Source organism: Molossus molossus, unplaced genomic scaffold (genome assembly GCF_014108415.1).
Source record: "Molossus molossus isolate mMolMol1 unplaced genomic scaffold, mMolMol1.p scaffold_m16_p_16, whole genome shotgun sequence".
Classification (NCBI taxonomy): Eukaryota; Metazoa; Chordata; class Mammalia; order Chiroptera; family Molossidae; genus Molossus; species Molossus molossus.
The window spans coordinates 60,005,931-60,019,171 of NW_023425351.1; the positions used below are offsets into that span (position 1 = coordinate 60,005,931).

At 48.6% G+C, this 13,241-nt stretch overlaps 1 protein-coding gene across 1 annotated transcript in view; it reads right to left on the bottom strand.

Moving 5' to 3' along the window:
• ENPP2 (ectonucleotide pyrophosphatase/phosphodiesterase 2) overlaps positions 1-12,596 on the bottom strand; it is a 110,975-nt gene extending 98,379 nt beyond the window's left edge. Inside the window, exon 1 of the mRNA XM_036264103.1 lies at positions 12,550-12,596. Within this exon, the coding sequence (XP_036119996.1) occupies positions 12,550-12,570 (21 nt within the window). The 5' untranslated portion in view covers positions 12,571-12,596. The remainder of the gene's footprint in view (positions 1-12,549) is intronic.
• Positions 12,597-13,241: the final 645 nt, after the last annotated feature.

A 13,241-nucleotide genomic window follows, 5' to 3' on the forward strand; every position in this document is an offset into this window, starting at 1 on the left:
TCCTTGGGCAAAACTAAAAGTTTCCAAGAAGCATGCTTCATCTTATACTAAGGGGAACTTTCTAGAAATCAGTGCTGCCAGAGCTCTCCTACCAAAAAAGAATTCACAGTCCCTACTCAGAGACAGGCTGGCTGGGCGTTGGTCAGGAATCCTTACAACACATCTAAACCAGAGGAAGACTGGCTAGTCAACCTGTAAAGGCCCTTCCGATTCGAAGCATCTATTATTTTCCTCTTTTCTTAAAACTCGTAGGGAGCTGAATGCTCCCTCTGTAAATGAGCAAAAAGCTACTCAAATTAAATTAAATAAGCAGAATTCCGTTTTCTTTTTTTTTCTGGACAAATTGATAGGAAAGGTAAGGATCTTTAACAACACCTTGTTTCTACTATTCTGTCTCGTGAAGGAAATGGGCACATAGATATAGTGAGATATGGACAGATACATAATTGGTGTGTGCAATTTCATATACGCCTGTTAAAGGGCACACTGGTCAGCCCTGGCCGGTTTGGCTAAGCGGTTAGAACATCGGCCTGCGGTGTCAAGAGACCTGGGTTCGGTTCCCGCTAAGGGCACATACCTCGGTTGCAGTTTGTCCCCGGCCCTGGTTGGTCATGCGGTGGCAGCCACTCGATGTGTCCCTTTCACATCGATGTTTCCCTCTCTCTCTGTTCCTCTCTCCCCCTCCCACTCTACCTGAACAAAAAAATGGAAAAATATCCTCGGGTGAGGATTAAAAAAAATAATAATAAAGGGCACACTGGTCAGGGCTAAGAAAAAGGAAAAAGAAACACCTTTCACAAAATAATTTGATAGACTTAAGCAAGAGATGAAGTAACATACTTTTGGGTTGACCTAGAAGACAGGCCTAAGACAAGCTGACCTTATGTCGCCTCTACCAGCCTTATAGGTCTCATAATCCTTTGCAAACACAGACCCGCTTCCAAGTTGAAATCCAATAACCTCAGCTTTCCACTGGAGTATTATGCAAGAGAATGCAGAAGTTCTGGCTCTTCTGTTGTCCTGCTGAGCTTCTGTTGCTCTTAGAAGCAATGTTATACAACTTGTTAATTACTAAAATCCTGGGCCATCAGGCATGATTAAAGTCAGGGCTCAGATGCTCACTAGCTGTGTGGCCTTGGAGTTAGGAAATCACTCTGGACCTCGGGTTCCTTGTATGTAAAGTGGGCATCACCCCAGTACCTTCTTCATAGGGTTGTTGTGGGGATTAAATAAAATAATCCATGAGGTGTTAATTGTTAATAACCGCAGCTACCATCTGCTGAGCACCCAGAATGTGCCAGACGTCCTACAGAAATGATCTCACTGACTTCTCTCAACAGTCTTGCAAAGTCCGTACTGCTTTCTCTTTTGGAGACACTCACAGAAGTTTAAGACACTCACAGTAAAACGAACAAGTTCACACATGTTCATTCAAAGTCAGGTCTGCCTAACCAGGGTCCCACTTTTAAGTATTTCTTGCTGTCGTCCACACGGTTATGGTACATTTAGTTTCCTAATTTTGAAAAGAACGTCCTCCAGTCTCACATGTGGAGGGCGGAGGGGGCTTCTTCCTCTAGCGCCTCTCACAGTCAGAAACAGAAGCGATTCTGTCAAGTCTTTCACTTTGGCTCCCACTGGAGGTTGGAGTCGTCATACCCACGCAACTCCTTCCCTGTCGCCTGACCAATGCAGCTGGCTTTGCGTGCCTTCAGGTTTGGGGCTGGGTACGTCTCGGGCACAGATGGAGATAGCCTGTGGCCTCATGTGACAAAATATTTTGCAAAAGACGCTGTTTTTCTCCTGTGCCCAGTCCTCCCTCCCTTTCTGCAGCTGTTTCCACTGCTTCCTGAGAATTGATTTAAAAAAATTCTGAAACTCTTATTCTTGCACGTGGGCCCATGTGACCTTACTATGGACAATGACCTGGTTGTTTCACCCCAGCCCCAGCCCAGCTGATGAGATGTCAGGGCTGAGAACAAAGATCATCGCCTGTCGCAGCTGGTCGCGACCTTTCCAGACGGAGTCCTCTCGCGAGGTGCACTGTATTCCAACACTAATGACACCAGGCGCAGTAACAGCTGCTATGGGCCGGGAGCTTCCACCTGCTACATGTGTAACAGAGGATTTGTCATTTATTCTCTTGCTCATTCATTCCTTTACGCAGCAGATATTTTACTGAGATACTATTGTGTGCCAGGCACCGTTTTAGACCCCGAAGACACCAGCAATAACAAGAGAACCCAAATACCTGCTCATGGAGCTTACATTTTATTGGAGGGGAAAAGACACAAAATATCTAACTGTATCAATTAGTGATAAGAGCTATGAATAAAGAATAGACAAGGAGGTGAACGATGAGAGAATGCAGTTAACTCTTTAGCCACACAAACAAGGCTGTTAGAATAATCCTATTTAGGAGGAGAATCTGAATAAATTGCTCAGTCACCCAGCCAGTGTTAGAACCGGGATTTTCCATATTCTGATAATAACATTAATAAATACAGCAACGATGACTATAATAGTTACCTTCTTAAGGTAGTTATATAATTGCATGAAGTACTTATCAAATCCCATTTTATGAGTACGAAACCAAGACTCAGAAAGATGAAATAGTTTGCTGCAGGCTACACAGCAAGTGGTGGGCAGAGCTCTGAACCCAGGCTGAGTGGTTCCGAGTCCCTGACTTTCCACCGCCCCTTGCCTCTGCTATTGACTTTGTCAGGTTGGAAATTCTTCTTACTGAACTCTAAGTTCCTCTAAGACAGGAGTTGCATCCCCATCGTCTCCTGAAAGTTCTAGAACTTCTGGCATAGAAAGTGTTGAACTTTCTGTATCTGGACCAACTACATTCCCCAGACAGACAGAAATCGAACCACCCAAGAAAGACGCCTGCCCGTTCCAAGTTTCAGAGCCTCCTAGGTGCCGGTGGCAGTGGGGTGCAGTGTGCGGTTAGTCTTGAGGGTGACACTCCCCTTGACCCCAGAGTGCCCAATGAGTCTCAGAGCTGAAGATCAATGGCAACCTGCTGGCATCAGCCTACCGTCCCCGAAACACCCGCCTTTCCACTGGGACTTGTGACCTGGTCAGACTGACTTGCCTCCTTTAGACTTGTGTTTGTCCAGGAGTGAAAGGAATACACAAGGGCACACACAGGCCCTGCCTCTGAGTCAGGCCTGGTCCTCGGGAGTGAAGGGCGCATTGTGATGGACTCGAGGGCGTGCACACCCTCACTGCACCCCCCGACCGACAATGCCCTTCTCAGCTGTGCCCAGCGGCGTGGCACACAGCCGCGCAGGGCTCCACAGGGACCGGCCAGCCCACGCCAGTGGCCAGGATGGCTGACTGGTTTTCTCCTGCTTGTTGCTCCAGTTGCTTCGTGGGAGTACAGCGTGGCTACGTGGAAACATTTTGACAACAAGTATATTTGTTCTCCTTTGTCGGTTAAGATTTGGTGGCAAACAGTTTCTAGGGTCAGGCAAACCTAGGCTCAAACTTCAGTCCTGACACTTGCCGGCTGGCTGAGTTTGGAGCCCGGGACCTGCTGGACTTCAGTTCTCAGCTCGGAGACTGTCCCTGAGCACACCGCCTGCCCACCCAGGGTGCTGGTTCTCAGCCACCCTTCCATCTCGCGAGACTGCCCCGAACTGCTCGGGGAGGTGCCTCCCCACTGGCTGGGAGCTCCGCGAGCCTGAGTCCCCCCCATTCATCCACAGGGCCCCACATGGTGCCTGCACACAGGGCCCCGATCATGGGGGGCGAGTAAGTGAACAAAGGAGGAGAATGGTGAAGAAAGAGGAAAGAAAATGCAACCAGTGCCGAGGGTTGGGGCAGAGGAGAAAAGGGACCAGGCAACTGCCTTGCAGCTTTACCCTCTGTGACACGTGCAGCCCCGTGCTGGGCCCTGCTCCCTCCATCCCCCCCCCCCCACACACACACACACACACACACACCTGGCCCCGGTTCTCCAGAACTCTCTGGATTCCAGAAGACTGCTAAGCCCCAGCCCTCGGAAAAGAATGCCCATTCCCGGCTCCCATCCCCATGTCCCCAAGACACGCCGGAAACATCGTAAGACCCCGCTGACCACGTCCCGCACCTCCGTGCCTCTGGGCCGGAGCAAGGCCCGCGGTGTCTCTCGCAGTAGTGATCAGGCGGCGAACTGGTCGTTACCACGTTGAACATGCCCCCGGGCTTTTCAAGCCTTCCACTCCCTTCCCTCCCCGGGAACAAATTTATCTCCTCATCTTCTCAAAAGATCAAGGCTCTTCTAATCTGCGTCATATGCGCTCCATACAGATTTTTAAAAAGATTTTTAGAGAGAGAGAGAAACATTGACTGGCTGACTCCTGCATGCCCACTCCTGGGCCTTGGGCCCACAACCTGGGCACGTGCCCTGACCAGAATGGAACTGGCAACCTTTCGGTGCACAGGAGGACACCCAGCCACCTGGGCCACACTGGCCAAGGCCGTACAGATTTGATTCCTAGTGATGCCATACATAAAATATGCTTTGGAGGGGGAAGAATATTGGTAAAAACTGATTTTCCCCCCTTGTTTTTTGCCTAAGAATCAAGTTCTAGATTGAGGGGTTGCTGAGGAAAATGGCTAGTCTTGTGTTAATCGGGAAGGTTGTTCTCTGGTAGCCTGACTACATTTTTAGTCCATTTGGAGCCCCTGGGAGTGGATATTAGAACTATAAATAGCAGGGGTAGCAGTAATAAGAGGTTCAGGGTCCAGCAAACACAGGACGAACAGCCTGTAACATCTCATAACACGCCTTCCAAGCAAACGTAGCTAGCCAAGGACTAAAAGATGCTCAGACCGAAGACACCTGTCATCCGGAAGCTGGACAGGCATGTTCCTAGCTGCATCTGACAAGCAGGCCACCATGCTCTGCGAGCTTCCTCCGCGAAGTGTCTGTCATCCAACCACAGTCGATGCTCCCAACCTTTCCAAACTCTGCTTTGTTCCTACTTTGAAATAATACTTATTTGAAATAAAAATAACAAGTGTTTTGTGGACCACATGTCAAATTCTCTTCCAATTTCTCCTTAGACATCAGCTCATTAACTCCAGCCACAATCATGCAAATAGGCACTTAGGATCGTCTGTAACGTATGGGGATCCCGTGACTCAGCACTTCACCAATACACCATCCTGTCCACCTTGCTTTTCAGGTAAGTGTCTGTTTGTTTGTTTTTTAATCCTCATCCAGGGATAATTTTTCATTGATTTTTAGATAGAGTGGAAAGGAGAGAGGGAGGCAAAGGGAGAGACATTGATGTGAGAGACACATATCCATCGGTTGCTTCCTGCATGACTATGACTGGGGCCAGGATTGAATCTGCAACCCAGGTACATGCCCCTGACCAGGAATCAAACACAAGATCCTTTGGTCCACAGGCCAACGCTATAACCGCTGAGCCAAACTGGCCAGGGCCAGGTGGGTGTTTTCAATAAGAAATCACAAATCAGTTTCCTTATTGTTAAATCTGTTTAAGACAAATGCAGCCCTGGCCAGTTTGGCTCAGCAGTTAGAGCACCAAGCTGTGGACCAAGGGGCCAAGGGTTCGATTCCTGGTCAAGGTCACATACCTGGGTTGTGGGTTTGATCCCTGACCCTTGTAGGGGTCATGCGGGAGGCAACCAATCGATGTGTCTCTCTCATATCAATGTTTCTCTCTCTCCCTCTCTCCCACCCTATCTAAAAATCAATAGAAAATATCCTCCAGTGAGGATTAACCAAAAAAAAACAAAACAAATGCAATTGACAATCAGCCTTCCAATCAGCTGTAGTAAGAGCAGAAATTTTGGAATTCAACAGACCTTGGTTTGAATTCTAAGAACTATGAGATCTTGCCCAGTTAAACCTTTTCAGGTCTTCATTTTTCATTCTAAAAATAGAAATAACAGTTACTCCTTCAGAGGGTAGTTTTGTGATGGTGTAGGCAATTTTTTGCAAAGGGCTAGATAATAAATATTTTAGGTCTTGAGGGCCATCCACATCTACTGTATCACAACTACTCTGCTTGCTATTGTAACGTGGAAACAGCACAAACGGAGGTGATTGTGTTCCAACAAAACTTCATTTAAAAAGACAGGTGGTGACCAGATTTGACCTGCAGGCTGTAGTCTGCCAACCCCTGGTTTTGAAGATTCCATGAGATAACGTATGTGCTTTGCGGGATCCCTGGAATACAAGTCATCAAAGATGGTGGTTTAATTATGGTGTCAACATGAGATGGTCAGTACTTTCAAGTTGGGTGAAAAGAATCCCAACTAAAACCAAGGAAACTGAACATTATCAGGAGACTCTGCAGCCTTCTTGGATCAATGTATACTTTTCACAGACTTTTGAAAAATTATTAACACTTCACCCCCAAGATGACCTGATAGGTAGGGTTGCCAGAGATAATGCTTTTTTAAGTATTTTCAGTGCTTGGGACATATTTGTACTAGAAAAAGTACTCATTGCTTGTTTGAAATTGAAATTTAACTGGGGTATCCTGGGTTTGTTTTTATTGTTGTTGTCTGCTTTTTTGTTGTTGTTGTTGTTTTTCCCCAAAATCTGGCAACCCTACCTATAGACCTCTAGGGTTCCACAATTCGGGAACCACTGGTATTATTTATAACAAGAATAACCAAACACAGCAACATTTTGTTCTTTCAGGGAGAAAAGATTACAGTCTTATGGAATTATCCCCAAGGTTCCAAACTAATAAGTCCCCTGGGTAGAAGCCACTGAACCACTACAAGACAGCCAGTGCTCACACTCACAGCCGCCAAGAACAAGCTTAGGTCACCCAAGGAAAAAGTGCAATAATCTTGCATTTGTTCCTGCTGATTAAAGTCGAATAGCTTCCTGGAAAATGTGAGGTGCCCCTCGCGTCACTGCGTTGAATTAATACTTGAACAGTATTAATGATGGAAAAACTCGATTACATCCAACATGTCCAAGGTTTGCAGTTGGATTTCTCAGTAATCAAACTGTGCGCTGAGAAAACCCCTCTGGTCGGTACACAGAGTTTCTGATGGAGGAGAAATGTTCCGTGCACGGAAACACAGGCGCCTCAGTTCCCGATAAATATTTGATAATGAAGATATGGATGGAGTCTGTGTGTTCAGGCAGCAGATACCTTCCAACGAGTAGGATTATAAAATCATTTTCAGGGGATTTAGAAAAACCAAACAAAAAGAGCTCAACATGCTACAGCCCAGGTCTTTCCAGACTTTAGAGAAGGAAGATGATATGTGACATGTCCATGAAGGTGAAAGGTGCCGTGTTTTAATTAAATAAAATAATGAATTTCGTATCCAAAGGCCCACATTTGAGTGTCAGCTCTCCCACGACCCAGCTATGTGACCTTAATTCACCTCGTCTCTCTGAACCTCCTTTTCCTGGTCCCTGAAACATAGATGCAAGAAGTCCCATCTCTGATGCTTTGGTCAGGGTTCCAGGAGACAATGGATATGAAAATGCTTTGCTGAGAAACAGTAATACGTTGTCATCTATCATTCCACGAGCAACACAATGTCCCTGGTGACGGAGGAGCAAAATAACGTTGTATGGCGTATTACCAGCAGAAACCATGCTAAGGGGATTATGTGCTCATAAACTCTCTATTAATTTGCTGGGGCTGCCATAGCAAAATATTACAAAGAGTGTGGCTTAAAAAGCAGAAATGTATTGTCTCACAGTGCTGGAGGCTAGAAGTCTGAAACCGAGGCTTGGCAGGATGGGTTTCCTCTGAGGGCTGTGGGGGAGAATGTTCCAGGCCTCTGTCTTCTTGGACTGGAGATGGCTGTCTTCTCCCCGTGTCTCTTCAAATCATCTTCCCTCCACGTGTGTGTCTGCATCAGATTTCCCTCCTTTATAAGGATACTAGTCACATTGGAGTAGGGCCCACTCTGATGACCTCACTGTACTTTGATTGCCTCTGTAAAGACTCCGTGATGGTCAATCTGAGAGTCCGTTGGATTGGGCTAAGGGCTCAGTGTGTCTGTGAGGGTGATTCTGGAAGGGATTAGCATCTGAACCAGCTGAGTGAGGAAGATGTCCCTCACCGTGCAGGTGGGCATCACCCAGTCCACTGAGGGCCCGAATGGGACAACAAGGCAGAGGACGGCGGAGTCTGCTCTTTCCACTTCAGCGGAGACATCCATCCTCCTCTGCCCTTGGGCATCCGCACTCTTGCGTCTCAGGCCTTTGGACTCGGACTGGGACTTACACCATCTGCCCCCCAACTCTTTGGACTCCAACTGGATTACACCACCATTGTTCTGGCTTGCCAGCTTGCAGATGACAGATCATGAGACTTCTCAGCCTCTGTAAGCCAATTTCTGCCCTCCCCCTCCCCCCACTCTTCCTCCCTTCGCCTCTTTCTCTACTTCTCACTCCTTCCCTCCCCCTCTCATATGAACACACACCCATTAATTTGCAACTGGCTTTTAGGACTCATGCACAGTACCTTTTGTATCTAACTCTGCACATTCCTCTCAAAAATCAAAAGTCAAAATAGACTACGACTTATTGACAGCATGTGGACACCTAACACTTATGTCTCTCCTCTGAGCAAATGTGATCAGTGTGCTTTGTCTCCATGGGTGTCGATGATATTTAATAACATAGGAATGAAGACAGAGCCCAGTAGCACACCCCCAAAGACATCCATCTGTTAATCATCTCCCCTTTAATAAATGCATTCAGCCAGTCATTACCAGCCACATGCACCTTCTAATCCAGAAACATATCAAAAAATCTGGGCCCTTCCTGAAATCAAGGTTTTTAATTGATTAATGTGAGTTGAGTATAACCATGTTCCAAGTGCTTGCACATACTTTATTTTAGTTAAAATTCCCAACACCTGTTATCCTTTTTTTAACAGACAAAACTATCACTCAGAGAGAAAGTAAACTTACAATAGTAAATGTTGGAGCAGGGACATGAGCCCAGATCCTAGTGACTCCAAGTTCGTGGTCAATACCACACATGAAACTGGGATTCTCTCAACAGAGAAAATATACATAATTAGACTTATGCTGGCTTCTATTTAATCACCATCTACTCTTCCAAATATCTACTGAGTGGATTAATCCTTTGATTAGAGATTCTTAACCTGAGTTTTATGACAAGTCAATGGGGTCCAAGGGTAGACTTGTATGAACCCCTCTGAAAGTTTGTGAAAAGTGTCATGTATTATACAATATCATGCATTTTCCCTGAGATTAATGTACATCCACATCTCAAAAGAACCATGACTTTAAACAAGAACAACCTGCAATTTAAACATTCACCTCTCTGTCTATGGTCTCAGGATGTACATTTCTCTCCTTAGAAAATCAAAACTGAATTTTCTCATCTCTAGTCTCTCAAAGCCTCTCCCAAGGCCTCCATCATTCTCTAGAAGCCCTTAAAGATCTCACCTGCTTGTCCCTTCTCTGGACACCTTCTCTGGTATCAAAAGATACCAGCTTCTCCCTTTGATATCAGCTTATCAAAGGGCTCTCTTAGAAGCCACTCTTCTTGGCCTTCAGCTTTCTTCCCGTACCAGGTGGCCACCTGAAAAGGATCCCTTTGCCTTCACAAAAGCCAAAGCAAAATTGCAAAAGGCCTTTCATGCCACTTTCCCCAGCCCTCAGCAAGGTTAGAATAGATGCAGATAGCCATTGGAGAAACCCATCAGTGAAGATGTGAATTGGACGGGGAGCTGGCAAACACAAAGACTTGGGGCATTATCTCACATACCTAGAAAGTATAAACCCTTCCTTTGTTAAATAAGTGGAAGGCTGTACCTTTCCTGATAATCATGGTTCATCTTCATTCCTCTCTCCTAACTGTATTGTATTACAGATGACAATTTCCAGACATGATTTTGTATCATTGCCATTCTATTCAATGCCTGGACATAATAGACGTTGACAAGAATTGCATAAGAATTCACAAGACTTCAGTGAGCATCCCAGTTGGGTCCAGGTTCTAAGGATGCTGAGACAAAAAGAGCTGCTTCCTGCTCTTGAGTTTACAGACCAGTGGCAGACAGCCAAGTAAACAGATAGTTGCAATTAAAAAAAAAAATGGTGAATGCTCTTATAGAAGGAATAAAGGAAGTTCTGGAAGCAAAGTGGAGGGCTACCCAATCCAATGTGAAGGATAAGGAGCAGATGGTCTGTGTCATCTCCAAGAGAAAATGGCTCTCAGCTGAGTCTTCAAGGAAAAATAAAGTTAGACACAGACCTAAGAGAAGGATGAGGACAATCGTGTTTAGTAAATAGCTTAATATGCCTAAACTTGCACACGATGTACATAACATGTGCATAAAATGTGGAGAGAGAATGAATGACAAGAGATGAGATTGAAGAAGAAAGTAAAAGGCAAGTCGTGGAGAACCTGTATACACCAAAATCATTCTCAAAAGGAAAAATATATGAATCCACTGAAGACTTTTCCAAAAAAAAGTCCACATGCTCATACGGCACTTTAGAAAGACCATTTGACACAATGTGGCAACAAGGGGGGGGGGGGTCTCTGGGTGGGCAGCACTGGTTCCAAATGGGACCAATGGGAAGTTGTGACCAGAACAGAATTCAGGGTGGGACTGACTTCAACCAAAACAGTGGCAGAAAAGAGGGAGACATAGGTATGTGTATGAATCTCATTAAGCCCACCGAGTAGGCGGGACTTGGTGACTGATAAGGTGTCACAGTGAAAGAGAGGAAGTGACTAGGATGATTCTGGTGTTTGGCTGGGACAACTGGCAATGCCATTTGGGCAGTGGAGAACAGAAAGGAGTTGATGGCCCGGCAGAAGGAGGGAGAAGACAAATTCGGTTTTGAGTTTGACATGGTGACTCTAAGGTGCTCCATGGGGCACCAAAGTGGAGATGTTCTGTACAAAAGGTGGGTACCTGGAAGAGGCTATAGATCAGTAGGTAGTGGTCGAAGCCATGGGATTGGATGAAATTATCCAGGGAGACGACAGGTCGAAAAGGGAGGAGCGTGAAGGAATAGCGGGACGCACCAACGCTGACCAACACTGTCCTTTCGAAGCATTAAATAGTAACTCAGAAGGTCAGAGGGAGACCAGAGAAGCACTGGAATCCGGGACAGAGTGAAAAAAAACCAGAGAGGGAACCACCGACAGTTCAGAACGACAGGAGAAGACCAAGGGCAAAGGTTTAGCTATGGAGCCGTCTGCTGACCCTGACCCAGGTGTGTCTTCAGAAGCAAAGACAGTTGCTAGTCACCGGGGTGGAACACCTGGGTGGTGGGGAGACAGCCACGTCGGAAAGATGGCAGCTGGAGGGGAAGGGCAGAGGCTCGAGAAACATCTGATGAGTGGAAACGTGAACACCCCCTATCTTCTGTGGAGCTGGGTGTCTGATAAACACATAAACAAACACCAGAGCCGCTTCCCTCTGGTCCTGCTGAGCCTTAGGGAGGCTTTTGTTTTCATTGCCTTTATCGGTGAGAACCGGCTCTGGGCTTAACCTGTTAAAATGAAACCAGAGTGTGGCATCCCGGAAACCCTTTGACCCACCGCTCGTGCCCACTGCCCCTCCCGACCTCCCACCTGCTGTTTGCCCTGAGAGATTTCAAGCCCAGATCAAAGCCCTCCCTCTCAGCTGAGACCCCAGGCTCCTTCAACTCTTATCCAAAATTAGCGGGTTCCGTCTGAAAGGCTTGTTCAAACAGTGAAGCACAAAGGGCCCAGAGACTGGGGCCCCGACTTTCCTTTGGGGAGCTCGCGAGGGGACCCCGCCGCGCGGAAGGGGCGCCCTCCCTGCGAGATGACCCCCTTTCCTGTGGATCCCACAGGGCATTACCGAAAGGAGGACTTTAAAAAACCCATCCTTCTTGCAAACAGCCCTCGCTCCACAGGTCCCAAAATGCCTCGCGGCCGCGGGGACAGAGTCCACAGCGCTGCGAGCGGCGGCGCCCACGCGGGCTCCCACTTGCCGCGGCTCGGACCCTCGCCCGCTGCCCCCTCGGCCGCCCCCACCGGCTCGTGTCCCAGAAGCGAGATACGGACGGACAAAGCCAAACCTTCTCCCGCAAGGAAAACTCGGAACGGGTTAAGCTCCCTGCACGTCGCGCGCCCGTAAGCTGCCCCCGCCGAGTGCAGGGACCGCAGCCCAGCGGGGACCGCAGCCCAGCGGGACCGCAGCCCAGCGGGGACCGCAGCCCAGGGGGACCGCAGCCCAGCGGGGACCGCAGCCCAGCGGGGACCGCAGCCCAGCGGGACCGCAGCCCAGAGGGGACCGCAGCCCAGCGGGGACCGCAGCCCAGCGGGACCGCAGCCCAGGGGGACCGCAGCCCAGCGGGGACCGCAGCCCAGCGGGACCGCAGCCCAGGGGGACCGCAGCCCAGCGGGGACCAGAGCCCAGCGGGACCGCAGCCCAGCGGGGACCGCAGCCCAGCGGGGACCGCAGCCCAGCGGGACCGCTTTCCTGACAGCCCGGGGCCCTTGTGCAAGGCTGCGGGGCTGACAGGAGCGCTCGGACCCGGGAGGCCGAGCAGTGGGGGACGGGAAGAGACAGGCGCCTACCGTACCCGATCGGCGCGGCGGGCCATGCTGCGGGCGGCTGGGCGCCGGTGGGCCCGGGGCTGCGGGCGCGGCCTCTGCGGCGGGCGGACCTGTGAGCTCTGCCCGGTCGTCTGCCCCGGGTCGTCTGCCCGGCGGCGCTTGTTTGCACTGGGCCGTTTGCTTTGGGGATTTCTCCAGTGCAGATGTAGTCAGGGGCCCGCTGTCCCGGGGGACAATGATTCCATTGGAAGCTGGCCTTTGACAAGACTCACACATGACCTTTGACTGAAATGGCTTTGGGGAAGGAAAGTGTCCGGAGGCTGAAGACCGGGCATCCAGGGCAGCGGTCCACATTCCCACCCCCAACGGTGCCAAGTTAATTTTTCATCTCGCAATCTTTCAAGGAGAGCCCGCCGGGGAGGGTTATTGGCCATGTCTCCTTCACTCGGTACATTATTCCCCTTTCAAAAGGGTTTTCCCCGCAGAAGACTCCTGCTGTGTTGCCCAGTTCCCGGAATTAGCATTTCCAGGGTTACACGTGGGCAGGCCTAGATGGTATAAATCCTCCAACACTCAGACATACCACCATTTTTTTTTTTACCCCTAGAACATGCTTTTCCTAGAATATACAAAGGACTTTTGACAATCGCGCTGTCATTTGGCCTCCGGACAAGGCCAGGAGGCTCTGCTGTTACTGCGATTTTACAACATAAATAAA